Source organism: Budorcas taxicolor, chromosome 8 (assembly GCF_023091745.1).
Source record: "Budorcas taxicolor isolate Tak-1 chromosome 8, Takin1.1, whole genome shotgun sequence".
In the NCBI taxonomy this organism is placed as follows: domain Eukaryota; kingdom Metazoa; phylum Chordata; class Mammalia; order Artiodactyla; family Bovidae; genus Budorcas; species Budorcas taxicolor.
Genome location: NC_068917.1, coordinates 63,425,413 through 63,451,657, shown reverse-complemented (window position 1 = coordinate 63,451,657; position 26,245 = coordinate 63,425,413). Strand labels below are relative to the sequence as shown.

The following is a 26,245-nucleotide window of genomic DNA, read 5'->3' as shown; positions in this document are numbered from 1 at the left end:
TTATTGCATATACTTCTTGAAGGTAGAAAATCATGACTGTGTTTTTGTTTAGTGCCTGTTACAGGATAGACACTTACATGTAAGGGAATGATTGTAGCAATGAAACGAAAAAACAAGACAGCCTTAAAGCACATGGTCTTTAGGGGCAAGCAGGTCCACAAACCTTAATCCCAAAAGGCAGTTCACTCCACAGCACAGTGGAATTGTGATACTCATGTCTGATCAAAAATGCTACAGGTCAAGTATATTTACATATGAGTTTAGGGCATTAACTCACAGTCTAGTCAAGCATTTAAAACATGCAGGCATTTACTTTGAGGCTTATGATCTTGTCCTTTATTCATTAAGTAGGTTCCTAGGTTTGTGTTGAATAAAGCTGAGGTCTCCACAATATAAATCTTGTTTTTTATACCTGTGATCGCTATAGAAATTTGGCCATAGATGTTCTAAAATCTCTCTCCCCTTGCCTGATAATTTGGAAGGTTAACTAAAAAAGAGAATGAAAAATTAATCATAGCCAGGTTAGACACTAATCTTTCTGTACTTAAGTGATTTTTACTTCTGGTTTTCTTGACATGAAATCTTATCTGTCATTTAAGATTTCAGAATTAATGCCAGCAAGAAAGATATTGATAGGTACTACATGGGAAACATAGGAAGGACTTGGCATTCTTGAGCAGTGCTGTTTTGCCTTTAAAGAAAGTTTCTATGAGAGAGCCATTGCCAGAGGCAGTCTTTGTCTTCCTTATGTTTGTTTTGATGTTTAAGATTAATTTTTTATTTCTTTTGCTCTGCTAACAAAATCATCAAATACCTAGAAAATCCAGACTGTCCTTCATAGGCATGATTCTCCACATTGGTGCAGCTAGCCATGAACTATCCTTTTCTTCTCCCTCTTTTTCCCAGATATCTCCCGGGGCCAATTCAGCACCTCTACCTGGCCATCCTAACAAGGTGATTTGTGAAAGGGTGAGACTTCAGAGCCTGTTCCCTCTCCTCCCAAGTGATCAGAACACTACCGTTCAAGAGGATGCTCACTTCAAAGCTTTCTTCCAGGTTCTTATATATTTACCCTTTGCCTTCGTAGGGCTGAAAGTCACAAGATACATAACTAGGTTGTCTCTAGGAAGGCTTGAACCAACATTCTTGGTATCTTCCTACTTCTTATTTTCTGTTGTTTGTGGGAATAAGTATTCTTCTTAGAGGACATCTTTAACTTATCAGCCAGCTTTTCTGAAGAATGTTTGTCTTCTCTTGAGCTGCTGTTACTATTTGACCACTTAATATTCTTATTTTTTAATCTTTTGGTCTTAATCATGTGTCCTAATAGGTCAAGTTCTGTAGGAAAGTAGAAGACATTACAGAATATGTGAAATTGTATAGAGAAAGAAAAATAGAAGCATGTAAGATATTTTTTAAAGCCATCACTGCTTTGATAGTAATGCACATTACAGACTTGGATAGATAATGCACATTTCAAAGAGAAAATATGGTAACTTGCCTCCTATGACTTTTGATATCTGTGGGTAAATGTGTTTAAGATTTCATTACATGTGAAATGAAAACAAATTAAGGTATAAATGGATTTAAACTATCATTAGGTTATTAACAAGATTAGTAGGATGTGCTCACAGAAATCATTGACTACTGTATTTAAAATCCATTACTCCCCGAGATTCAGTAACAGAAGTCATCATTACCAGAAAAGGAGACTTAAGTTACAGAATTGCTTCTGGATACTAGGGTTGTGGGCCAAGACATGTAATTGTACATGCTGAGGCAGTGAGAGTTGCTGATGAAAGCTAGGACTTCTGGATAGAGCCGGCTTAGTTTCTGTTCATGTGGGAGTGGTAGGTTGGGACTTGAGACTGCTTCTGGAAGAGAAGTGTTTGTGACACATTGGAGAGGTAGGATTTAGAAGTTGATGCAGATGAGGGTAGGTGTATAGGTGATCTAGGGCTCTTCAGTCGGTTAGTCCTTGTTGATACTGTGTGACAGGTTCTCTGCTTCGCATGTGTGGTCTCCTTTTGTTTTTAGCCATCATAATAAAGTTCATCTGGATGGTTTTCTAGATGAAGAAAGAGCCTCAGAGAATCTCACTGAGATGCCCGATTTATATATCTAGTTATTAACAGAATAGAGACTCAAATCCAACTTCAGTTATTTCTTATCTCTATCATACCACCTCATGGGTATTTCTGTCAACACAGTTCACTGTATGTTAAAAGACGTCGTTTATTGAATTGCATGACATATTGACTGCTGTTTTGAATACGGCATTAGCTGCAAGAACTTGATCTTTAGTAGTAACTAATGAAATTGACTTCATACCTTCACTACTGCCTCCAGTAAACAGTTATTTGACACTTTCTGTGTTCTCTGTACTTCCTCTGAGTCTTTAAGCATTAAGGTAACATTAACTAAACTAAAAGAATAGCTGCCAAATGCAGTAGATTAAAACCGTATTTTGAAAATAAAACCAAAAGTTTAGCCAGTTCCACTTGAGTGTTAGCAGAAAAGTGAAAGGTATTATTTTTTTATTTATAGTCCTAATTTAACTTAAACCTTACTTTGCTCTAACTTAAAAATCAGGCCCTCAGTGTACTTTGCTCCCATGAGAGACTGGAGATTTTCTTTGTCCACTTATTACCCCTACTACCACTGTTCCACGTGAAGCAAAGTAAATCCTTCTCACATCCCCTTTGAGATATTGTCAAGTACTTTTAACTAATTCTGACACCAAAATAGAGTGTGGTTTCCTAGTTGCAGTTATGGTTCTCATCATTATAAAACCTAGGTGCCATATGAAAAGGAGAGCCTGTGCAGCCGCATCCTGTCCTGAGTGCCACTGCCTTAATGCATTGTTTTCCCGCAGCTTTGCTCCAAGCTGTTTTCCCTCCCAGCTCTTTCTACTTTTACTTTCCCTTTTTACTCCATCCATTCCAAACAGAATCACCTTACCTTTTCCATTTTCCCCCCTAAAACACCCCCTCTACTTCATATTTTAGCTGAAACTATTCTCTTTTGTAAGGACATCATTTCTCCTATAGCCTTCTCTAGGAGTTAAAGAAATGATTGGCTTTTCGTGCTTCAAGCGTGGAATTGGATGTGTAACGAGTAAGTAGGATGGTCACAGAGGTGAAGGCAAGTGTTGACACTCTCCTGGATCCTTGTTTGTAACCATCAGTCTTTGAACAAAAAGCTCATCCTATTTTTGATCTCTTTTTTGGTCCTTTTATCTTCACTACTTAACCGAGTTTGTATCACTATCCTTGTTTATTACTTTTTCACTCTGCTCTTTTTTTGCTTATTTTTCTAGTCAAAATATTTCAAATTTTACATGCTTTTTAATTTTTTAAATTATGAAATATTTCACATATGCATGTTGTAAAGTATGAAGATGTATGTATAATTTTCAAAAATCTACCATCCAGCTTAAGAAATCACCTATTAACCAATATTTTTGAACATTTCTATAAAAATGATGGTTTTGTTTTTCTTGCTTTGAATTTTTTTTTTTTTACCAAAATGGTTTAAGAAGCACATTTACATCTCTATAAAAATAAGCCTATATTTAAAATTAGCATCAAAGTGTTTCTTGTCGTTTTTTAAATTAAAATTAAGGCATAATTATAGTGGAATTCACCTTTTTTGGGTACAGCTCTGTGAGTTTTGACAAAAGCATACAGATGTGGAACCAGTACAATCAAGATATGCTAGTTTCAGTACCCACCCCCACCCCCCCGAAATTCTGTCACATCTGTTTGCCGTTCAACCCCCTACAGTTTTAAAATTAGCAGTTTCATATGACACAGGGAGCTCGACTCTGTGCTCTGTGAGGTGGGATGAAGGGGGATGGGAGGAGGTTCAAGAAGGAGGGGATATATGTATACATACAGTTGATTCACTTCATTGTACAGCAGAAATTAACATAGTAAAGCAGTTACAATCCAACAAAAGTAAAATGAGCAGTTACTGTACTACCAACCAATTCAGTGATTGTGAGTGAAGATCGTATGCTTTTATTAAAAAGTCAGGTGCATTGTGGAGAACGTGAATTTCAGATGTGGCACAGCCCTTGATTTCAGGAATGTGTGTGTATATGTGTGTGTGTATTTGACATATATATGTTATTTTTAATATCCTTTTCCATTATGGTTTATCATGGGATAGTGAATATAGTTATTTGTGCTATACGGTAGGAGCTTGTTTATCCCTTCTGTATATAAAAACTTAAACCAGCTTACCCCAGCCTCCCATTTCATCCTCCAGCCCTCTCCCCTTGGCAACCACAAGTCTGTTCTCTGTGCCCGTGGGTCTATTTCTGTTTTGTAGATAGGTTTGTTTGTGTCGTACTTTAGATTCCACATATAAGTGGTATCATATGGTATTTGTCTTTCTCTGACTTTACTTATTATGGTAATCTCTAGTTGCACCCATGTTACTGCAAGTTGCATTATTATTATTAATCTGAGTAGTATTCCATTTTATTTATATATTTTATATATATATATATATATGAAAATCACATCTTCCTGATTCATTCGTCTGTCAGTGGACATTTAAGTTGTTTCCATGTCTTGGCTATTGTCTGTAATGTTTCTATGAACATAGGGGTGAATGTATCATTTTAAGAATTTTGCTGGATATAGGCCTATATGCCTCAGAGTGGAATTGCTGGATTGTATGGTAATTTTAGTTTTCTGAGGAAACTCAATAGTGTTTTCAATAGTGGCTGTACCAACTTAGAGTCCCACCAATACTGTAAGAGTTTCCCTTTTCTCAGGTGTGCATCTTAATACAGCTAGATAACAACTTTAATCTGTATATTTACTGGTTAGGTGATTGAAATTTGTTGATTTATACAAATAAATACATTGTTTCTGAAAGAGAAGACTAATTATTGTAAAAATGTCTATCAACAAGTTCATTGACATAATAAAAATTTCAGCCAAAAAATAAAATTTTTATTTTAGAACTTTACAATTATCCTTAAATTCATAAGGAAAATTAACAAGGGAAGCACAGGAACATTTCCCAAAATTGTCATAAAGGGAAATATGCCATAATGATACTAAATCATATTGTAAAGAAATAGTTCCATGTTGTTTAAATACAGTGGCTATTTTTCAACCCTCATTCTATATGACCTCTTAATTAGGTTGGTGAAAAAGTAATTGAGGTTTTGGACCATGAATTTTAAATCATTGTAACTAGGCTCAAACACATGTTTATTGATGAAAATAGGAATCATTACAATCAACAGATTTTTGCCAACGAGAAATAAGTTTGTTTATTCCCATAGCATAAAGATCTGTGCCTTGGGATTCGACTGACTCTTGGAAAGCATTTTCTGCCTCCTCCTGGTTGTGGAAGCACTTTCCCTGCAAAAAGATGTTGAGATGCTTGAAGGACGTGGCAGTCAGTTGACGAGAAGTCAGGTGAATATGGTGGATGAGGCAAAGCTTCGTAGTCCCAATTCATTCAACTTTTGAAGTGTCGCTTGTAAGATGTGCAATCAGATGTTGTTGTGGAGAAGAGTTGGGCCTGTTCTGTTGACGAGTGTTGGCTGCGGGCATTGCAGTTTTCAGTGCATCTCATTGACTTGCTGAGCATACTTCTCAAATGTAACAATTTCACCAGGATTCAGAAAGCTATCATGGATCAGAGTGGCAGCAGACCACCAAACATTGACCATGACCTTTTTTGGTGCAAGTTTGGCTTTGGGAAGTGCTTTGGAGCTTCTTGGTCCAAGCACTGAGCTGGTTGTATAAAACCCGCTTTCTGTCACACATCACAGTATGATGAAAAATGATTTGTTGTGGTGGTGTAGAATAAGAGAAGACGACTCTTTCAAACAATATTTTTGATTTTTCAATCAGCTCATGAGGCACCACCCACTTACCAAGGTTTTTCACCTTTTCAGTTTGCTTCAAATGCCAAACAACTGTAGAATGGTTGATGTTGAGTTCTTTGGCAACTTCTCGACTTCCCTGGTGGCTCAGACGGTAAAAGCATCTGCCTACAATGCGGGAGACCCAGGTTCGATCCCTGGGTTGGGAAGATCCACTGGAGAAGGAAATGGCAACCCACTCCAGTGTTCTTACCTGGAAAATCCCATGGACAGAGGAGCCTGGCACACTACAGTCCACAGGTCACAGAGTCGGACACGACTGAGCGACTTCACTTCACTTCATGTAGCTGTAAGAGAATCAGCTTCAGTGATCCTCTGAACTGGTCGTTGTCAACTTGCAACTTCCATTGTGCTCGTTATCGTCAGGGCTCTCGTCTCCTTTGCAGAACAGGAACCACCACTGCACTGTGTGTTCGTTAGCAGTTCCTGGGCCAAGTGTGTTGATGTTGTGCATTGTCTCTGCTACTTTACGACCCATTTTGAACTTGAATACGAAAATCGCTCCAATTTGCTTTTTGTCTAACATCATTTACCTAGACTGAAATAAATATAAACAGCAAGTTACAAGTTATTAGCAAAAAATTTAGAAATATGCCTTAAAATGATATATAACATAACCACATTTATTTAAGAATGTGTCTCAGTATCAAACAGAAAAGTGCAGCATTGCAATTACTGTTGCATCAACTATTAGGTTGATGCAATTCCTTTTGCATCAACCTAATAGTTGACTCCTTGAAACTCCATTCCACTGGCTTTTACCTTCACACTCCATGCTCCTTTCATCAGCTACTCAACATAAAATGCTGGAGCTTCTTAGGGTTTAGCATTGGACCTCTTTTTCACTATATAAATCATTGATATTTTGAGCAATTTGTCACTGCCTGCAACTTCTTTGACATACCATCTATCTGTTATACCAAAAACTCCTGAATTAACATTTCTAATTTGAGCTTCAGTTGTCTGCACAACTCCATGTGGATAATTCAGAGAGGTCCCTTGATTTCAGGTTGTTCTTAATAGCTTTTCTGTTTTTGTTGGTTTCATATTTATGCTTCAGATTATTTTATTTATCCTTGTTTATAGCTTCTATGGAAGTAAATACAGCATTTGAACACAGTACATTTACAGCATCAAGATAAATCAGTTTGTGAACCAGTGGTGTTTTGTGTAATTAAAAATTAAGAAAAATCTAGGACTTAGGTTGTTAATAATTATTCAGAAGTTAGCCACACAGGCCTCCCTAAACTCAGGAAGCCACTGCTGGCCTAGTAGTTGTGGCCAATGATACAGTAATTTAATATTTTCACACAGTATTTTATCCTCTTCATTATGGTGGGGACCACATTAGTTATACCACTAGAGTCCCTTTGTAAGCACTCATTGCACTCACAGTCATTCTGTTCTTTGGCCTTTTATGAAAAAAAAAAAAAAAAAAACTTGGGCCATATCAGAAGCAAAGTCCTGATTTTTTTTTTAAATGTCTGCTGCAGGAACTTTTGAAAACAGAACAGTAAAAGCCTCCCTCTCCCCCATATCTTTAAGTAAAATAACATTCCAGGAGGATGGAATGGTTTAGAGTGGTTATGAAGTTGGATTTTGTTCTGAAACATTTTGAGCTGAGAACTATCAAAGCTGTACTAAGAAAATTAAAGTCCTGTGTAAATCATGCAAGACAGGACTGTATATACCTTGTGCAGTTCGAAGGCAGTATCTCACTGACTTGTCTTTGGTACATCTTCACTAATAGAAACACATTTTACATAAATTTGAATATGGTTTAAGTCAGGACTTCGGTTTGTGGAGAGTTAAGTGAGAATGTGTAGAGATGATTTTGTAAATCATATTGTGTGGTTCAAATGTAAAGTTATTCATCTCCAGCGTTCCCCCTGCTTATTGTTTACAGAAAAGGAATTGTCTTTGGGTTTATTCTTTATTAGTTGCTTTATGTAGCGTGAGTGTTTCAGTTTTCTAATTGCTTTCATGTCTCGCAGTCTTTTAAGGAACCTCCATACTGTATACTCCAGAGTGGCTGTATCAACTTCCATTCCCACCAACGGTGCAAGAGGGTTCCCCTTTCTCCACAACGTCTTGAGCATTTGTTGTTTATAGACTTTTAAATGATGGCTATCGTCATGTCTTTTATTTTTAATTAATAGAATTCAGTGAGTGTTTTTTCTGCATGCTTGCATGCTAAGTCGCTTCAGTCTTGTCTGACTTTTTGTGACCCCCGTGGACAGTAGTCCACCAGTCTCATCTGTCCATCGGATTCTCTAGGCAAGAATACTGGAATGGGCTGCCATGCCCTCCTCCCAGGGATCTTCCCTACCCAGGGATCTAACCCGCGTCTCTTGAGTCTCAAGCATTGGCAGGTGGGTTCTTTACCACTAGCACCACATGTGGAATGAGAAATTTAGTCTTTTGTCAAAAATGTAAGGCAAGTAGAGAAAGTCTGGAAGTTTAAAAGAGGGTTGGAAACGCATAAATCATGCTGTACTTACTTACTTGTGAGTCTGAGATGAATGGTGGTCCTAATTAAGGCCCAGGTGGATAGAGGACCAGGTTTCTGGAGATGTTACCTCTTGATTCTAGCTGCCCCCTTGTTCTCTTGAGAAGGAAGTCCTCAGGGCTCACTAGTAGTTGCTGAAGTCGGAGGCACATTTCAATCACCATTTTAAATCTGAAACTTGGAACCTGGTTCTGCGTTGTGGAAGGTTTTCATTATCTTCCAAAGCTTCCTGATTGAGATATATAAATATATTTCATGTGTGTTTATATATGTACATATGCACGTGTGTTTGTGTGTATTTTTTCCCCCATGGCATTGAGCATTTAACAATTTCTGATTTGTTATTTTTGAAACCATGCAATACTTTCTTATGGGTTTTTTTCACTTCTAATAAGAATGTTTGGTTATAGAGATTTGGGGTTAGATAGATGTAATCCTCTACGCATTTTATTAGATGCTAAATACTGAGTTAGAGTTTCAAAGAGTACTCAAATTGATAAGGAATATGAAACAACATTGCATGTAATAAACTCTTTAATAATTCCCTGTCCCTAAATATCAATTTGTGGTTTCCTGTTACTTTGACTGAAAAAGTAAGGCTTATTACCATAGTGAATGAGCTCACTTCCATGTTATTTCCTAGTCTTTATCTCTTATACACTGAGAACCTTTTACAACAGAAAGAGAAGGGATGGGAGATTTTCTCAGTCATCTCCATTCTTAAAAGTAATAGCTTTGTTGTAAAATAAGAATATGCTAACACACGACTTGAACATCACTGAAAATATGATAGCCTAAGTTTTTTAAGGTTATTTTTGTGAATCTGTAGCATTCTCCTCAGTATCAATAACCTCAGATATGCAGATGACATCACCCTTAGGGCAGAAAGCAAAGAGGAATTAAAGAGCCTCTTGATGGAGAGTGAAAAAGCTGGCTTAAAACTCAATATTCAAAAAACTACGATCATGGCACTCAGTCCCATCACTTCATGGTAAATACATAGGGAAACAATGAAAACAGTGAGAGACTTTGTTGTCCGTGGGCTCCAAAATCACCATAGATGGTGACTGCAGCCATGAAATTAAAAGACGTTTTGCTCCTTGGAAGCAAAGCTATGACTAACCTCGACTGCTAATATGCTAATTAGACAGCATATTTAAAAGCAGAGACATTACTTTGCCAACAGAGGTCCGTCTAGTCAAAGCTATGGTTTTTCCAGTAGTCATGTGTGGATGTGAGAGTTGGACTGTGAAGAAAGCTGAGCCCCGAAGAATTGATGCTTTTGAACTGTAGTGTTGAAGAAGACTCTTGAGAGTCCCTTGGACTGCAAGGAGATCCAACCAGTCCATCCTAAAGGAGATCAGTCCTGCATGTTCATAGGAAGGACTGATGTTGAAGCTGAAACTCCAGTACTTTGGCCACCTGATGGGAAGAACTGCCTCATTTGAAAAGACCCTGATGCTGGGAAAGATTGAAGGCCGGAGGAGAAGGGAACGACAGAGAATGAGATGGTTGGATGGCATCACTGACGCAATGGACATGAGTTTGGGTAAACTCCAGGAGTTGGTGATGGGCAGGGAGGCCTGGTTTGCTGCAGTCCATGGGGTTGCAAAGAGTTAGACACAACTGAGCAACTGAACTGAACTGTGGTTGGGGAAGACTCTTGGGAGTCCCTTGGAGAACAAGGAGATCAAACCAGTCAATCCTAAAGGAAATCCTGAATATTCATTGGAAGGACGGATGGCTGAAGCTGAAATTCCAGTACTTTGGCCACCTGATGCAAAGAGCCAACTCATTAGAAAAACCCTGATGCTGGGAAAGATCAAAGGCAGGAGCAGAAGGGGATAACAGGACGAGATGTTGGATGGCATCACCGACTCAATGGACACGAGTTTGAGCGAGTTCTGGGACATGCAACAGTCCACAGGGTCACAAAGAGTCAAACACAAGTTGAACAACAACATTCTCCTCCATTTGGGCAATGGATTTTTAGAATTCAGAGTTCCATGTCTTAGTTCGCGTTAAGCTTTGAGGTACAGGTTATACGTATGAGGGATCAGATAGTAAAGAATCTGCCTGCAATGCAGAAGACCCAGATTCAATCCCTGGGTTGGGAAGATCCCCTGGTGAAAGAAATAGCAACCTACTCCAGTATTCTTGCCTGGAGAATTCCATGGATAGAGGAGCCTGGGGGCTATAGTCCATGGGGTTGCAAAGAGTTGAACACAACTGAGCAACTGACACTTCACCTTTTATACATATTGAAAGCCAGTGATGATACATCACTAGTATTTTGTACCTTAAAAAGTCAATGTTAATGAAGTCTGTTTTATGAAATTTGGCTATCACTTACTTCTAACATGTGCAGTTCATGTTTGAGTTTGTGAAGTCTTAGTTGTTTTGTCATTTTGTTTTAATCAGAATATCTAAATTTCAGTGGTTATTTTTCAATTTTTAGGATTATCAAAACATAGCTTATTAAAATCAGGGGTTAAAACAAGTATACTTTTAATAGCATCATTAAGGATAGGGTTTCCCTGATAGCTCAGTTGGTAAAGAATCCACCTGCAACGCAGGAGACCCCGGTTCAATTCCTGGGTTGGGAAGATCCTCTGGAGAAGGGATAGGCTACCCACTCCAGTATCCTTGGGCTCCCTTGTGTCTTAGCTGGTAAAGAGTTTGCCTGCAATGCGGGAGACCTGAGTTCTATCCCTGAGTTGGGAAGATCCTCTGGAGAAGGGAAAGGCTACCCACCCAGTATTCTGGCCTGGAGAATTCCATATATAGTCCATGGGGTCACAAAGAGTCGGACATGACTGAGCGACTTTCACTTAAGTATAGGAAGAAATAAGGTTAGTGTGGTGAGGAAAATTACAAGAAACTTGTATATGGTTCTGAAAACTACTTCCTATTTTTGTTATAATGACGAATTTGAATTATATAGATTGGAAATGGCATGATTTTGTGACTATGTCAGCTAAATAATTTAGAATGATCCAAAGCAGTTTGCTTCATTCCTATCAGTTTAGTTAATTGTTTTATATGCTTTATATCTTAAAATCTAATGTTGTAGTATGTAGCCTCAGGTATTCTTTAGCTAATATTAACATGATTTTTGTTCTAGCAGCAGGTGCCAATCAGAAGTGCTCTAGGGACTTCCCTGGTGAGCCAGTGGTTAAACCCCTTCACCTCCAATGCAGGAGGTGTGGTTTTGATCCCTGGTCAGGGAACTAAGATCCCACATCCTCATGGCACAGTTCCCTGCCCCAAAGTGCTCTGATACCCAAATAGAATTTGCATGAGTAGACTGGAGACAGGAGAGGCTCTTATTAGAAAACACATGGCCCTCATCAGACTTTGTTAACTTGCAATTTTGACAGTTTTGGTGAGACTCAGTCGGAAGATTGAGTTGTGTGAGGAATCCTGGAGAGTTAATAATTCATTTAAGTTATCCATACCAATTTTTTAGATAGTAAGCAAGAAAGCTTGAGACTGTGTTTCAAGATTGACAGGTATAAGTTTTGAATTATCCACCTCTCCCATGATCTACCTGACATGTCTTTCCCTAAGATACCCTTTTACGATATTTTAGTTAAGAACTGATGAAATAAATCGATTGACTGTTTTTTAATGTTTTAAGTAAATCTTACTTTGTCCACATAATTGCTTTAAAGAATAAATGTAATCACCTTAAACAGTGGGAATAAGGAGGTAGACAAGTGTGATTTAGAATCAAATCACAGGCCTACTTAAATTATACCTTCTCTTAAATGGATCTCTCAGCTGCAAATTAATGTCTAAAAAAGTAACAAGTAACTGATGGGAAGGCATAGCAGAATTTCAGTTAAAATTGGAGTTTCAAAGAGGTGGTCAGGTACCATTTGTTGTTTTTGGTTACTAAGTTCTGTCCAACTCTTTTGTGACCCCACGGACTGTAGCTCGCCAGGTTCCTCTGTCCATGGGATTTCCCAGGCAAGAATACTGGGGTGAGTTGCCATCTCCTTCTCCAGGGGATCTTCTAGACCCAGGGGATCTTCTCAACCCAGGAAACAAACCTGCATCTCCTGCATTGGCAGGTGGCTTCTTTACCACTGAGCCACCTGGGATGCTCAGTCAAGTACAATACAAATTGCGGATTACCCTATCATGTATGTTTGTTCTTACCTGATTGTTTTATGATGAATTTAAATAAAGAATTACGTTTTCATTTGATCTTTCCTTCCTACCCCACCCCTCACATCTTTTAAAAAGATATTTAATTCAAGTTAATAGTGTATCTTTTCCCTCCTTTACACTTGGAGGTAAACGTACTTAAACATCTATGCATGTAAATAGTAATGCAAAAATCCTTTAAAACTCTTATTCTGTTGATTGATTTTGTTGCATTGGCAGAGTGAAGATAGTCCGAGTCCCAAGAGACAGCGCCTCTCTCATTCAGTCTTCGATTATACATCAGCGTCACCAGCTCCCTCACCACCAATGCGACCATGGGAGATGACATCAAATAGGCAGCCCCCTTCAGTTCGACCAAGCCAACATCACTTCTCAGGGGAACGATGCAACACACCTGCACGCAACAGAAGAAGGTGAGTTGGTCATATTACTTACTAAATTTTTGGTCATTGGTAGAGTATTTTTAAACATCAGAAAGCATTTTTTCTGTAGGCATTTTATAAATATATCAACACTTTTGTCTCTGTACACTCGCACACAAACAACATTACAAGTTGTTTGAACTACCACACTACATCATGAGAATTCATTTAGCTTGGGATTGACAGATGTAGAAATTGTATAATAAGAGGCTAAAGTGATTTACTTAAAATCAATCCATACCATTATATATGAATTCAACTACCACAAGGTTTAAGACATTTTGTGTGCTGACCTTCAATCCATATTACCAAAAAATACATTTTATAATTTACAGTGGTACTCCAAAATCCCTGTAGATGATGACTGCAGCCATGAAATTAAAAGATGCTTGCTCCTTGCAAGAAAAGCTATGACAAACCTAGACAGTGTATTAAAAAGCAGAGACATTATTTTGCCAACAAGTCTGTATAGTCAAAGCTATTGTTTTTCCAGTAGTCATGTATGGATGTGAGAGTTGGACCATAAAGAAGGCTGAGCACCGAAGAATTGATGCTTTTGAATTGTGGTGCTGGAGAATACTAAGGAGAGGCCCTTGGACAGCAAGGGATCAAACCAGTCAATCCTAAAGGAGAAGAGTCCTGAATATTCATTGGAAGGACTGATGCTGAAGCTCTAATACTTAGACCACCTGATGTAAAGAGCCAGCTCATCGGAAAAGACACTGATGCTGGGAAAGATTGAAGGCAGGAGGAGAAGGGGACAACAGAGAATGAGATGGTTAGATGGCATCACTGACTCAATGAACAACAGTTTGAGCAAATTCCAGGAGATGTTGAAGGATAGGGAAGCCTGTTGTGCTGCAGTCCATGGGGTTACAAAAAGTCGGAACTGAATAGCAACAACAGTGGAAATATGGAAGTCTTAGGAATGAGCAGTCTCTTCTTCACTCCATTATTATCCATTCCATTCTTAAAAATGAATAACCTCTCTCCACAGATACTCCTTTTGTATTCTCTAAGGCAGCTGTAGCTTCACTAAGTTTCTTTTTAAATTGTGGACCCTGTGATATGAGGCGTGACTGAAGTTTAGTACAATTTTCAGTCCTCTCTTCTGTGTGGGACTTGGCTCTTGCTTTTTCTTCTCCAGGGAATATGTTTCCTGAGCTGCTTCCTGTTAAGTAGTGGCCTGAGGTCATACCTTTCCTCTTCCAAGGAAAGAGAGCATCCTTGAAGTGAGACAGCTGTTTATATTTCCAGGATGTTGATAATCTAAGAAGTACTGATGATCTCAAAGTAGTAAGGTGTTACGGACTGAATATGTTTCCTGAATATCCATAGGCTGACGCCTTAACCCACAGTGTGGATGAATTTGGAGATGGGGCCTCTAAGGAAGTAATTAAGGCTAATTGAAATCATCAGGACAGGTCCTTGATCCAAGAGGATTAGTGTCCTTACAAAACTCCAGGGAGAGAGCTTTCACCAGAAAGCATGCTGGCACCTTGATCTTGGACATTAAGTCTCTAGAACTTGAGAAAATAAATTTCTGTTGTTTAAGCCAGTCTGTGATATGTTGTTAGGGCAGCCTTAGGGCACTTAATTTTGGCCCAGATGGTAAAGAATCTTCCTGTAATGTGGGAGACCCGGGTTTGATCCCTGAATTGTGAAGATCCCCTAGAGTAGGGAATAGCTACCCACTTCAGTATTCTTGCTTGGAGAATTCCATGGACAGAGGAGTCTGACAGGCTGTAGTCAATGGGGTTGATAGAGTCGGACACAACTGAGTGACCAACAGACAGGTAACTTAATACTGAAGAGATCTTAAAAACCCATCATTCGTTGTTCCAGATCAGACAGGATAAGCCTGTTCCTGAGATATATTTTGTGGAGACCAGTAAACTTTCACATTTCTGGTGCATTATTATCCAATTAAATGGGAATGTTTAAGTAAAATAATGTTATGCCAACCAGGTAAAATATTTCATAGCTGTTAAATTAAATAACATGAGGAAATAACGTCTGAGTACCTGCTGTAATATTTCCTATTCTTTTATGGTGAAATGTGCCATACATTCAGGAGAACTTGTAAAACAAGTGTACATTTAAAAAGGATAACACACAAGTGTGCCCTACACTTAGGTTAAAATAGAACATCAAAATCCCTCCTTCCTGGAAGATTAAACCCTTTCCTGTGATTTGTTGTAACTCCCTTGGTACCTGTTTTAAATACATTCTAAAACACTGTAAATACATTCTAAAAACACAGTTTTGCGTTTTGTTTTGTAAGTGTATCCTTTGTTTACTAAGCAGTCTTTTTTAATGTGGGGAGCAGTAGTTCATTTATTGTGATATAATCTTCCATTGAATTAATGTGCCATAATTTATGTGCCCACCTACTGTTGGGTAATAGTTATGCCCAGTTTGGGTAATGAAAAGAGTTCTTTTAGGACCCTTTGTATACACAACTCCTAGTGTGCATGTGCAAGCATTTCATTAAGATAAAAGCCTAGGAGTACAATTGTAGGTCATCAAATGTGTTCTGGACCAGAAAGGGCATGACAGTATCTGTTGCTGGATGGCAGAAGCTAGTTTTCAGGTTGAAAAGAAGCATCAGTCTCCATGTTCGTCGAACACGAAGGAGAAATAGGGAGCACTTACCTAGAAAACAAGCTGCAAATTCGTTATGCCCAGCATTGTGTGTTATTTGTTACTTCCTTCTCACTTTGATACTAATGCTGCTGCTGCTAAGTCGCTTCAGTCGTGTCTTACTCTGTGCGACCCCACAGCTGGCAGCCCAGCAGGCTCCTCCATCCCTGGGATTCTCCAGGCAAGAGTACTGGAGTGGGTTGCCATTTCCTTCTCCAATACATGCATGCCTGCTAAGTTGCTTCAGTCGTGTCCGACTCTGTGCAACCCTATGGACAGCAGGCCACCAGGCTCCTCCATCCATAAGATTCTCCAGGCAAGAATACTGGAGTGGGTTGCCCTTTCCTTCTCCTTAGTACTTATAGGCTAGCAATTAGTTTAACTGTCAGTTTTTCTGCCAAAAGTAGGGTTTATAAGCAGAGGCAGTATTCAGCAACAATCTGATACAATTTCAGATACAAAGATGAGCACACTGGGAAGTTAGCAAACATTTGAAGAAAGCCAACAAAGTGAAAGAATGTCTCTGAAACTCAAAGAAAGAACTTGAAGTAACAGTTAATAAAATAACTAAAACAGTTAAGAAACAAGTGGAAACAGTGTCAGACTTTTATTTTGGGGGGCTCCAAAATCACTGCAGATGGTGACTGCAGCCATGAAATTAAAAGACGCTTACTCCTTGGAAGAAAAGTTATGACCAACCTAGATAGCATATTGAAAAGCAGAGATATTACTTTGCCAACAAAGGTCCATCTAGTCAAGGCTATGGTTTTTCCAGTGGTCATGTATGGATGTGAGAGTTGGACTGTGAAGAAAGCTGAGCACCGAAGAATTGATGCTTTTGAACTGTGTTGTTGGAGAAGACTCCTGCGAGTCCCTTGGACTGCAAGGAGATCCAACCAGTCCATTCTAAGGGAGATCAGCCCTGGGTATTCTTTGGAAGGAATGATGCTGAAGCTGAAACTCCAGTACTTTGGCCACCTCATGTGAAGAGTTGACTCATTGGAAAAGACCCTGATGCTGGGAGGGATTGGGGACAGGAGGAGAAGGGAACAACCAAGGATGAGATGGCTGGATGGCATCACTGACTCGATGGACGTGAGTTTGAGTGAACTCCGGGAGTTGGTGATGGATAGGGAGGCCTGGCGTGCTGCGATTCATGGGGTCACAAAGAGTCGGACACAACTGAGCGACTGAACTGAACTGAAGTGTAACATGAGAGAAGTACAAGAGATTGTATCCCTAAAAATCAACTGGAAATCTTAGTTGGTAAAATTAATGAACAGGCAGAAAAAGCATCTTGGTTCCTGGAAGATCAAGTAAAGAGCTTTCCCAGAATGTAATGTGAAAAGGGAAAAATGGAAAAATGGGAAAGAAATTTAAATATATTGACAGTCATCAGTTCTAAATACATCTAATCATATTTCCAGATGGAAACAATAGAAGGGAACAGTTTTTACAGAAATAGTATAAAAATCATTTTCAAGAATTAAAGAATGGGTGTTGAGCAAGATCTTGGTGAAATTCAAAAATGTGCATAAACATTCAGAGAGAAAGAAAGTTGAGCAATAAGAGATCTTCCCTGAATCATAACACCTTGATCAAGAGGGATTTATCCCAGCGTTGCAAGGATTTTTCTAAATTTGCAGTTTAGTCTGTGATATACCACATTAGCAAATGGAAGAATAAAAACCATATAATCACCTCAGTAGATATAGAGAGACAGCTTTTGATAAAATTTGACACCATTTATGATTTTAAAACTTTTCAGAAGGTAGGCATAGAGGGAACATACCTCAATGTAATAAAGGTCATATATGACAAATCCGCAGCTAATGTCATACTCAACAATGAAAAGGTGAAAGCCTTCCCTCCAAGATCAGGCATAAGACAAAAATGTCCACTCTTGCCACTTTTATTTAGTATGGTTTTGGACATCCTACCCAAAGCAGTTAGATGGAAAAAAGAAATAAAAAGAATCTAAATTGGAAAGGAAGAAATAAAACCATCACTGTTTGCAGGTGATATAATACTATACATAGAAAATCCTAAAGAAGCCACCAGGAAACTAGTTGCTAGAGCTCATCAATGAATTCAGTAAACTTGCAGGATACAGAATTAATATACTGAAATCTGTTGCATTTCTACACATGAGCAACAAACTATCAGAAAGAGAAATTAAGGAAATAATCTAACTTACCATTGCATCAAAAACAATAAAATATCTAAGAATGAATCTGCCTAAGGAGGTAGAAAATCTTGTACTTGGAAAACTCTTAAGACACTGATGGAAAAAATAATAGGTGACAAAAACAGATAGAAAGATACACCATGTTCTTGGATTGGAAGTATTAATATTGTTAAAAGGACTGTATTGCGCAAGGCAGTCTACAGATTCAGTGCAATCTCTATCAAAATACCAATGACATTTTTCACAGAACTAGAACAAATAATTTTAAAATTTCTATGGAAACACAAAATACCCAAATAGCCAAAAAAATCTTGAGAAGAAACAACAGAGCTGGAAGAATCAGTTACTCCCTAACTTTCAGATTATATTGCAAAGCTATAAGCATCAAAAAAACATGGTACTGGCATAAAAAGAGAAACATAGATAACTGGAACAGGATAGAAAACCCAGAAATAAACCCGCCTACTATGGTCAATCTGTGACCAAGGAGACAATATATAGTGAAGAAAAAAGCCTCTTCGGTGATGTTAAAAATATTGGACAGGTACATGGAAAAAAATGAAATTAGAACATTCCCAAACACCATATAAAGAAATAAACTGAATATGGATTAAAGGCTTAAATGTAAGACCAGATAACTATAAAAACTCCTAGAGGAAAACATGGCAAACTCTTTGACATAAATTGCAACAGTACTTCTTTGGACCTGGTTCCTGAAGCAAAGAAAATAAAATCAAAAATAAGCAATTGAGACTTAATCTAACTTAAAAGCTTTTGCACAGCAGAGGAAATCATCAACAAAATGAAAAGACAGCATACTGAATGGAAAAGGTATATGCAAATAATAGAACTGAAAAGGAGTTAACTGTCATACATATATAAACAGCTCATAACAGAAAAACAATTTGATTTTAAAAATAGGCAGAAGACCTGAATAGATGTATTTCCAGAGAGGAAATGTGATGGGCCACAGGCACCTGGAAAGATACTCAGTATCACTAATCATCAGGTTAATGCAAATTAAAACCACTGTGAGATAGCATCTCACCCCTGTTAGAACAGCTATTATCAAAAAGAACATAAAAAGCAAATGTGAGCGAGGCTGTGGAAAAAAGAGAACCCTTGCACACTGTTGTTGGGAATGTAAATTCGTGTACCCATTGTGGAAAATAGTATAGATGTTTCTCAATGAAACTAAAAATAGAACTACCATATGATCCAGCAGTTCCACTCCTGGGTACATATTTTTAAAAAAGAAAACAAACTAATTCAGAAAGATATGCACCTTGATGTTCATAGTAGCACTGTTTACAATTGCCGAGGTACAGAAACAGCCTAAGTGTCTAACAACAGATGATGGATAAAGAATACGTAGGAGAAGGCAATGGCAACCCACTCCAGTACTCTTGCCTGGAAAATCCCATGGACGGAGGAGCCTGGTGGGCTGCAGTCCATGGGGTCGTGAAGAGTCAGACACGACCGAGCGACTTCACTTTCACTTTCACTTTTCACTTCTCATGCATTGGAGAAGGAAATGGCAGCCCACTCCAGTGTTCTTGCCTAGAGAATCCCAGGGACGGAGGAGCCTGGTGGGCTGCCGTCTATGGGGTCGCAGAGAGTCGGACACGACTGAAGTGACTTAGCAGCAGCAGCAGTAGGATACTACTCACCCATATAAAGGCTGAAGTTCTGCCATTTGCAGCAGAATGGATGGACTTGGCATCATGCTAAGTGAAGTAAGTCAAGAGAAAGACAAATACTGTATGTTATCACTTATATGTGAAATCTACAAAGTACAACAAACTAGTGAATATAGCAAAAAACAGATTCACAGATAAAACAAGCTAATGGTTAACCAGTAGGGAGAGGGAAAAAAGGTGAGGACCAATACAGGAATAGGGGATTAAGAGGTACAAACTATGAAGTATAAAATAAGCTACAAGAATATATTACAGGGGCAACATAGCCAATATTTTTTAATGATTGTAAAGAGAGTATAAATTTAAAATTTAAAATTGTGAGACACTATGTTGTATATTTCTAACATATAATATTGTATGGCAACTATACTTCTGATTAAAACAGAAAACCTTTTTGAAAGAATTATTAAAAACTATATTCTATTTAGGAACTAGAAGAATAAATGCAGAAAGGATGATTTAATATGATTTGGTTAGGGAAGGAAAAAAGACATTGCTAAGTCTGAATAAAAGTCTCTTTAAAAAAAGATTAAAATTTTTTAAAAAAATCTGAACATAAAATGGGGACACAGCAGAGAGAAGTAAAAATGTGCAATCCAGATTTTTTTAAAAAATGTAAGTGTGTGTTTAAAAATATAAGTGTAGTCACTGGAAGAATAAAACTGGCATATATAGCTTCCACACAATGAAACAGATAAACAGCATATAGTCTAGAAAACTCAATCCAGCAAGGTATGTAAGTGAGCCAGGAGGGAATAGCCTTGTGCTGTTTACAAATGATATGTATGAAACAAAGTGACAAAGTAGTATCTATCACTGATATAAAAGTCAACTGAGAAATATTTGTCCATCTGTTATCACTGTTTCTTATTTCTAGATTTTTAAATAATTATGGTTACTAAATGTTCTACCACAAAATCATATATATAACATTTAATTAGAGGAAATTCAGGAAAGATAGGGACCAAAATTGTCAAGGAATTTACATTTCAGCACGAGGACTTGGGTCTTAATTTGTGTGAGTTTTGAGTTTCTGAAATTATGTTTGAGTAGGGAAGTAAGAGCAAGAAGCAACAGTGGAATCAAATAATAATAAAAGGGGCCCTTAAAGTTTTTGAACAGGATGAGTGTTTTTCGGGAGATGATCTGGGCATGTATTTTGTATTTTGATTTTAAAGTGCACATTTTTTCACATCATAATATCTACATTGATGATATGAAGTGAAGTGTTAGTTGCTCAGTCGTGTCCGACTCTTTTCAAGCCCATGGACGGTGGCCTGCCAGGCTCTTCTGTCCATGGAATTCTCCAGGCAAGAATACTGGAATGGGTTGCCATTCCCTTCTCCAGGGAATCTTCTTGACTCAAGGATTGAACCCGTCTCCCACATTGCAGGGAAATTCTTTACCACCTGAGCCACCAGGGAAGCCTGTAGCATAGTCTAATTGGCAGCTCTCTCCCTCTTTTTAGTGATACATTAAACAGTCCTTTAAAATAGTTGTACAGATACAGATATGTGCATATACGTAGATAAATTTTCTTGTTCTTTTCTCTTAGAGAGGCTAGAAACAGTCTAGCAGTCAGCACACTTAGCTTTTAAATACCATTCTACAGTTAAAGGAACCAGGACTCTTTGGAGTCTCTTTTGGAGAACTGGCTAATTCCAGAGTCGGTGTAGGGAAAATACTAGATGAGCCTAGAGCATATTGTGGTCCATATATTAAGGAAGTGCTCAAAAGCATAAAGACAATAGTAGAAGGTCACAGGAGCCCAAATGCTCCCATTGAACAGAGTTAAAATAATTTGAACAACAAAATAAAATGACTGTGGATTATCACCTAAAGAATAAGATAAATGTCCATTAGCCCCTACTCATAAATAACTAAGTGAGAGAGAAGGAGCAACTCTTATAGAATTGCAGTTGATATATATGGAAGAAATGAAGGAAGTAGAAAATCACCATTAGAATATCATAATAGAGTGATTGCTGAAGATCCATTCATGCAATTTAAAGTTATATGCAAACTTTTAGCAAAAGCAGAATATTTGCATGAATCAGAGTATCTTCCCAAGAAAATAAAATCTATCACTGCTTCCATTTTCCCCTTCTGTTTGTTTGCCATGAAGTGATGGGACTGGATGCCATGATCTTAGTTTTTTTTATTGTTGAGTTTCAAGCCAGCCATTTTACTCTCCTCTTTTACCTTCATCAAGAGGCTTTTCAGTTCCTTTTCACTTGTTGCTATTAGAGTGGTATCATCTCCATATCTAAGGTTGTTGATATTTCTCCTGGCAACCAACTCCATGGACCGTAAGAAAATAGTGTCTTGGCAGAAACCTGTTTAGCCAAGTGATTGGTAATAACATACGTAAGCATGCGTGATGCATATCAGTGTCATGGGGCCCTTTATACAGTGCACTGAAAAGGGCCTGTCCACCCTGTGATATCCTTTCCAGTAATACATAAGCCATGCAAGTCATGAGAAAACATCAGACAAGCCTGGATTAAAGGGCATTCTGCAGAGTAAGTGTGTCTTCAGAGGTATCAAGGTCATGGAAGACTGAGCTGCGTGGATTGGAGAAGACTAAAGAAGCATGACCACTCTGCAGTAATGGGATCCTGTATCGGATTCTGAAACAGTGAGGGAACATTGTTAGAAAACTTGGGTGAAATCTGAATACATTCTGTTGTTTAATAGTATGATACCAAGGTTCATTTCTTAATTTTGATAATTTTTTTTTCTAATGGAAGATACTAACATGAGGGAAAGCTGGGTAAGGGTTATGCAAAGACTATATGAAAAGTATCTCAAAATAAAACATTAAAGTAAATTCTAAGGTAGATGGCACCTGAAAATCAATGAAATATAGTTTGTCGGTTTTGAAGCAGAAATGCAAAAAAGTTATGCTGAACATAAAGATAGAGGAAGCAATGAATGGAGCAGGAACCTTGAGGGTTAGTATTAAGAGCACTGGAGAAATTGATATTACAAAAGTGTCCCTTGTTCTTTTTAAGATTGGGCAATTGAGAGAAAGAGGAAACAGATTTAGAGGTGCAGAGTGCAACAATTAAGGGAAAGGTGACCTGTCCTCAGTAAAGACTGCTGGGATGGCTGTGTGCAGCTGTGTCTAGAAGGGGGCTGTTTTGCCTCTTGTGCCTGACGTGGAGTACATTTTTATTGAGGCCTGCTGTTGTTTCAAATTGCTACCCATGCTGAGCCCTTATAAAAAGCAGTGGAGCTGAATTGTGGAATTAAGGGATGTGGAAAATAGAAGTCTGCTTATGATAACAACTGTTATTTGTGTTTAACTATGTAGATGACAAGTGCATAGAGAGTGAAAGTGATTTCTTTCAGTAGCCAGTTCAATTCAGTCACTCAGTTGTGTCCGACTCTTTGCGACCCCATGAATCACAGCACGCCAGGCCTCCCTGTCCATCACCAACTCCCGGAGTTCACTCAAACTCATGTCCTTTGAGTCGGTGATGCCATCCAGCCATCTCATCCTCTGTCGTCCCCTTCTCCTCCTGTCCCCAATCCCTCCCAGCATCAGGGTCTTTTCCAGTGAGTCAGCTCTTCGCATGAGGTGGCCAAAGTATTGGAGTTTCAGCTTCAGCATCAGTCCTTCCAATGAACACCCAGGACTGATCTCCTTTAGGATGGACTGGTTGGATCTCCTTGCAGTCCAAGGGACTCTCAAGAGTCTTCGCCAACACCATGGTTCAAAAGCATCATTCTTCGGTGCTCAGCTTTCTTCACAGTCCATGACCACTGGAAAAACCATAGCCTTGACTAGACGGACCTTTGTTGGCAAAGTAATGTCTCTGCTTTTCAATATGCTATCTAGGTTGGTCATAACTTTCCTTCCAAGGAGTAAGGGTCTTTTAATTTCATGGCTGCAGTCACCATCTACAGTGATTTTTGAGCCCCCCAAAATAAAGTCTGACACTGTAGCCAAATTCTACCTAAAAATTCTGTATATCACTAGAGTATTTATGCTGACACTATCTCACAGTCATTTCCATTCTCAGTATTTATTGTTACTCAGTTATTTGCAATTGTAAATAGATTAAATGTTTTTTAGTTATTACTCTTTTTTTTTTAATTGTCATTTTGGGCATGTGGGAACTGTCTTTTCTATATGCCTTAGCCAGTAGACAAATATAAAATGCCCATTAGGCATAATGGGATTACTGCCAAGATATATGCAGATTAAAATTTGTTTTATAATGTTTATAAAATAAAAGGGACATATAGTAGGTTAAATCATAAGAACTTACTAATATTTGTCTATAAAAAGGGCAATTTTATACAATTAAACCCCCACCCCCAAAATGACAGTGATTGGCTATTGATTTCTAAATAACTCTCAGAGCCAATTATCAGTTTTGTTTTCTTCTGTTATTTTTTAAAAAAACATGCTTTCTATTTTGTGTTTAGAGCTGGTGATGAAACACAGCAATTCTTTAATACTATATTGCTAATGGATTACAAAGAGAGACAGTGCAGAATCCTGATGGATCACAGCAGTAAACATTATAACAACCTCTTTGACATTTTTACTATATTACAGTCCTCCTGTCAGGCGTCAGAGAGGAAGAAGGGATCGTCAGTCTCGACTTAATTCCATTAGTCAAGATGAAAATTATCACCATCTCCCTTATGCACAGCAGCAAGCAATAGAAGAACCTCGAGCCTTCCACCCTCCGAATGTATCTCCCCGTCTGTTACACCCTGCTGCTCATCCACCCCAGCAGAATGCAGTAATGGTTGACATACATGATCAGGTATAGTAACAGAATATCCAGGAAATACAGATGCTCAAAGTTGGTAGCAGTTTATTTAGGTTGATTGTTTTTTGTTGTAGATTACTTTTACCTGAAAGGAAATAGTTTTACCTAAAATGAAATTTTGGATAAGTTCATCATTCTTCATTGAAGATTAAAATTTAAATTCTACACAGCTTCCTTAATGTTGAACTTAAAAAAAATTAAGATCAGGGTTATAAAAGCTCAGAATGATTCATTGTAATAATTGATTTGAAATGACTGATAGAGAATTTAATAGCAATGTCAGTCAGTCAGCTAGTGGTTTGAGGATATACTCCTGTTTTCTGCTTCCTTCCAGTTTCTTCTAGAGTAATCCAGTAGGCAAGACAGTTGGGTGCAGCTTTGCTTACAAGTGTTCCTAGGTCTCCACTGAGATGACAAGTACTGAGCTTTCTTTCCCTTTGTTCCTACCAGGAACTGAGGAACTAACTGAGAAGAGGGTTTGCCAGACCAAAAATTGACCAAAATTGTATGATTTTCTGAGGTCAGAGATACAAATCTAGACATATTCTTACAAAGTTCCTGGATTTTAAGGGTTAGGAAAAAAAAATCTTCCAAGTTTATAGACAGCAGAAATTACAATGGAAAGAAACTCAGACTAGCATTCAGTTTTTCTTTTCTTAAAAAATTTACAGCACTGGAAGATAAAAAACAATGAAACTACCATATAGTGACAATTGAAAGAAAATATGATCTTGCACATACTGTGTAAAAGAAACCAGTCACAGAAAGCCCCAGTTTGTATAATTTCTTTTATATGAAATGTCTAAATTAGGCAAATCCATAGAAACAAAGAATGAAGTGATTGCTTATCATTAGAATAATAGGATAAATTATGATACCTTCATGCCATGGACTATAACTATTAGAAAGAGTTACTTAGAATTATGCCAGAAATACCTACACACTATTGCTGAGCAAGAAAAGCAAAATTGAATTAAGTGTTAAACGTTCAGTTTTGTAAAACATAACAATTAAATATTTGTATACATTGGACACTGAACATAGAGAAAAATATGGAGAAAATATGGAGAAAGATACACTAGGGTTGGGGGTTGGTTAGTAAAGTGTAGGGAAAGAGAAGGTAGGTAGAGGTGGAATCAAAGAAAGAAAAGGTGAAGTCTTCAGAAGAGGTGGTATCTCATTTGTGTCATATTGCTTGAGTCAGTCATGCTCAGTTGTGTCAGTCATGTCCAACTCTTTGTGACCCTTTGAACTGTAGCCCACCAGGCTTTTCTGTCCATGGAATTTTCCTGGCAAGAATACTGGAGTGGGTTGCCATGCCATCCTCCAAGGGATCTTCTGACCCAGGGATCAAACCTGTTTCCAGCATTGCAGGTGGATTGTTTACTGTCTGAGCCTTCATCTGTATAACGTATACCACAAAGCTTGATGCAAACTAAGACACGGAATGCTGAGCCACCGGGGAAGCCCCTGAGTCTACGTATTGAAACAGTTGCATATGTAAATACTGGAAGAATGCAAGATACAGAAAACCTGAACAGACCAACAGCTATGGAAGAAATTGAAGGCATAATTAAAAACCTGTTTATAGACTACATCTGAATTCTCATTTCTATAAAGAACTGAAAGTTCCAGTTTAAACTGTCCTAAATCACAGCCACAGGTAGAAATTTTCCAAGTATATTATGTGAAGCTCCTTAATAATAAAACCTCATAGACAGTACAGGAAATGAAACCTTTCAACTACTTTCCCTCTTAAGTATAGATGCAGATGTTTAAATAATAAATGATAGCTAGTGTTATAGTAAAGTAGTCTATCCTGATGGTGCAGGATAAATTCAACATTAGGAAATCTTCAATATAAAGGGAAAATGTTTTATTTTGTTAATAGATGCAAAGATATAAA

At 38.0% G+C, this 26,245-nt stretch overlaps 1 protein-coding gene and 1 non-coding gene across 7 annotated transcripts in view; both read left to right on the top strand.

Moving 5' to 3' along the window:
* The window catches only part of RNF38 (ring finger protein 38), a 137,281-nt gene that overhangs the window by 72,726 nt on the left and 38,310 nt on the right, over positions 1–26,245 (top strand). For 5 of the 6 annotated variants that reach the window (XM_052644603.1, XM_052644602.1, XM_052644606.1 and 2 more), the window contains 2 exons: positions 12,816–13,009; positions 24,120–24,333. In XM_052644603.1, coding sequence (XP_052500563.1) covers positions 12,903–13,009; positions 24,120–24,333 — 321 coding nt within the window. In that variant the 5' untranslated portion in view covers positions 12,816–12,902. Of the gene's footprint in view, positions 1–942; positions 1,057–12,815; positions 13,010–24,119; positions 24,334–26,245 lie in introns of those variants that run through there. The other variant, XM_052644605.1, reaches the window with a different exon arrangement.
* TRNAC-ACA (transfer RNA cysteine (anticodon ACA)) lies at positions 5,991–6,063 on the top strand. Its single transcript has one exon. It is a non-coding gene; the product is annotated as a tRNA-Cys (tRNA).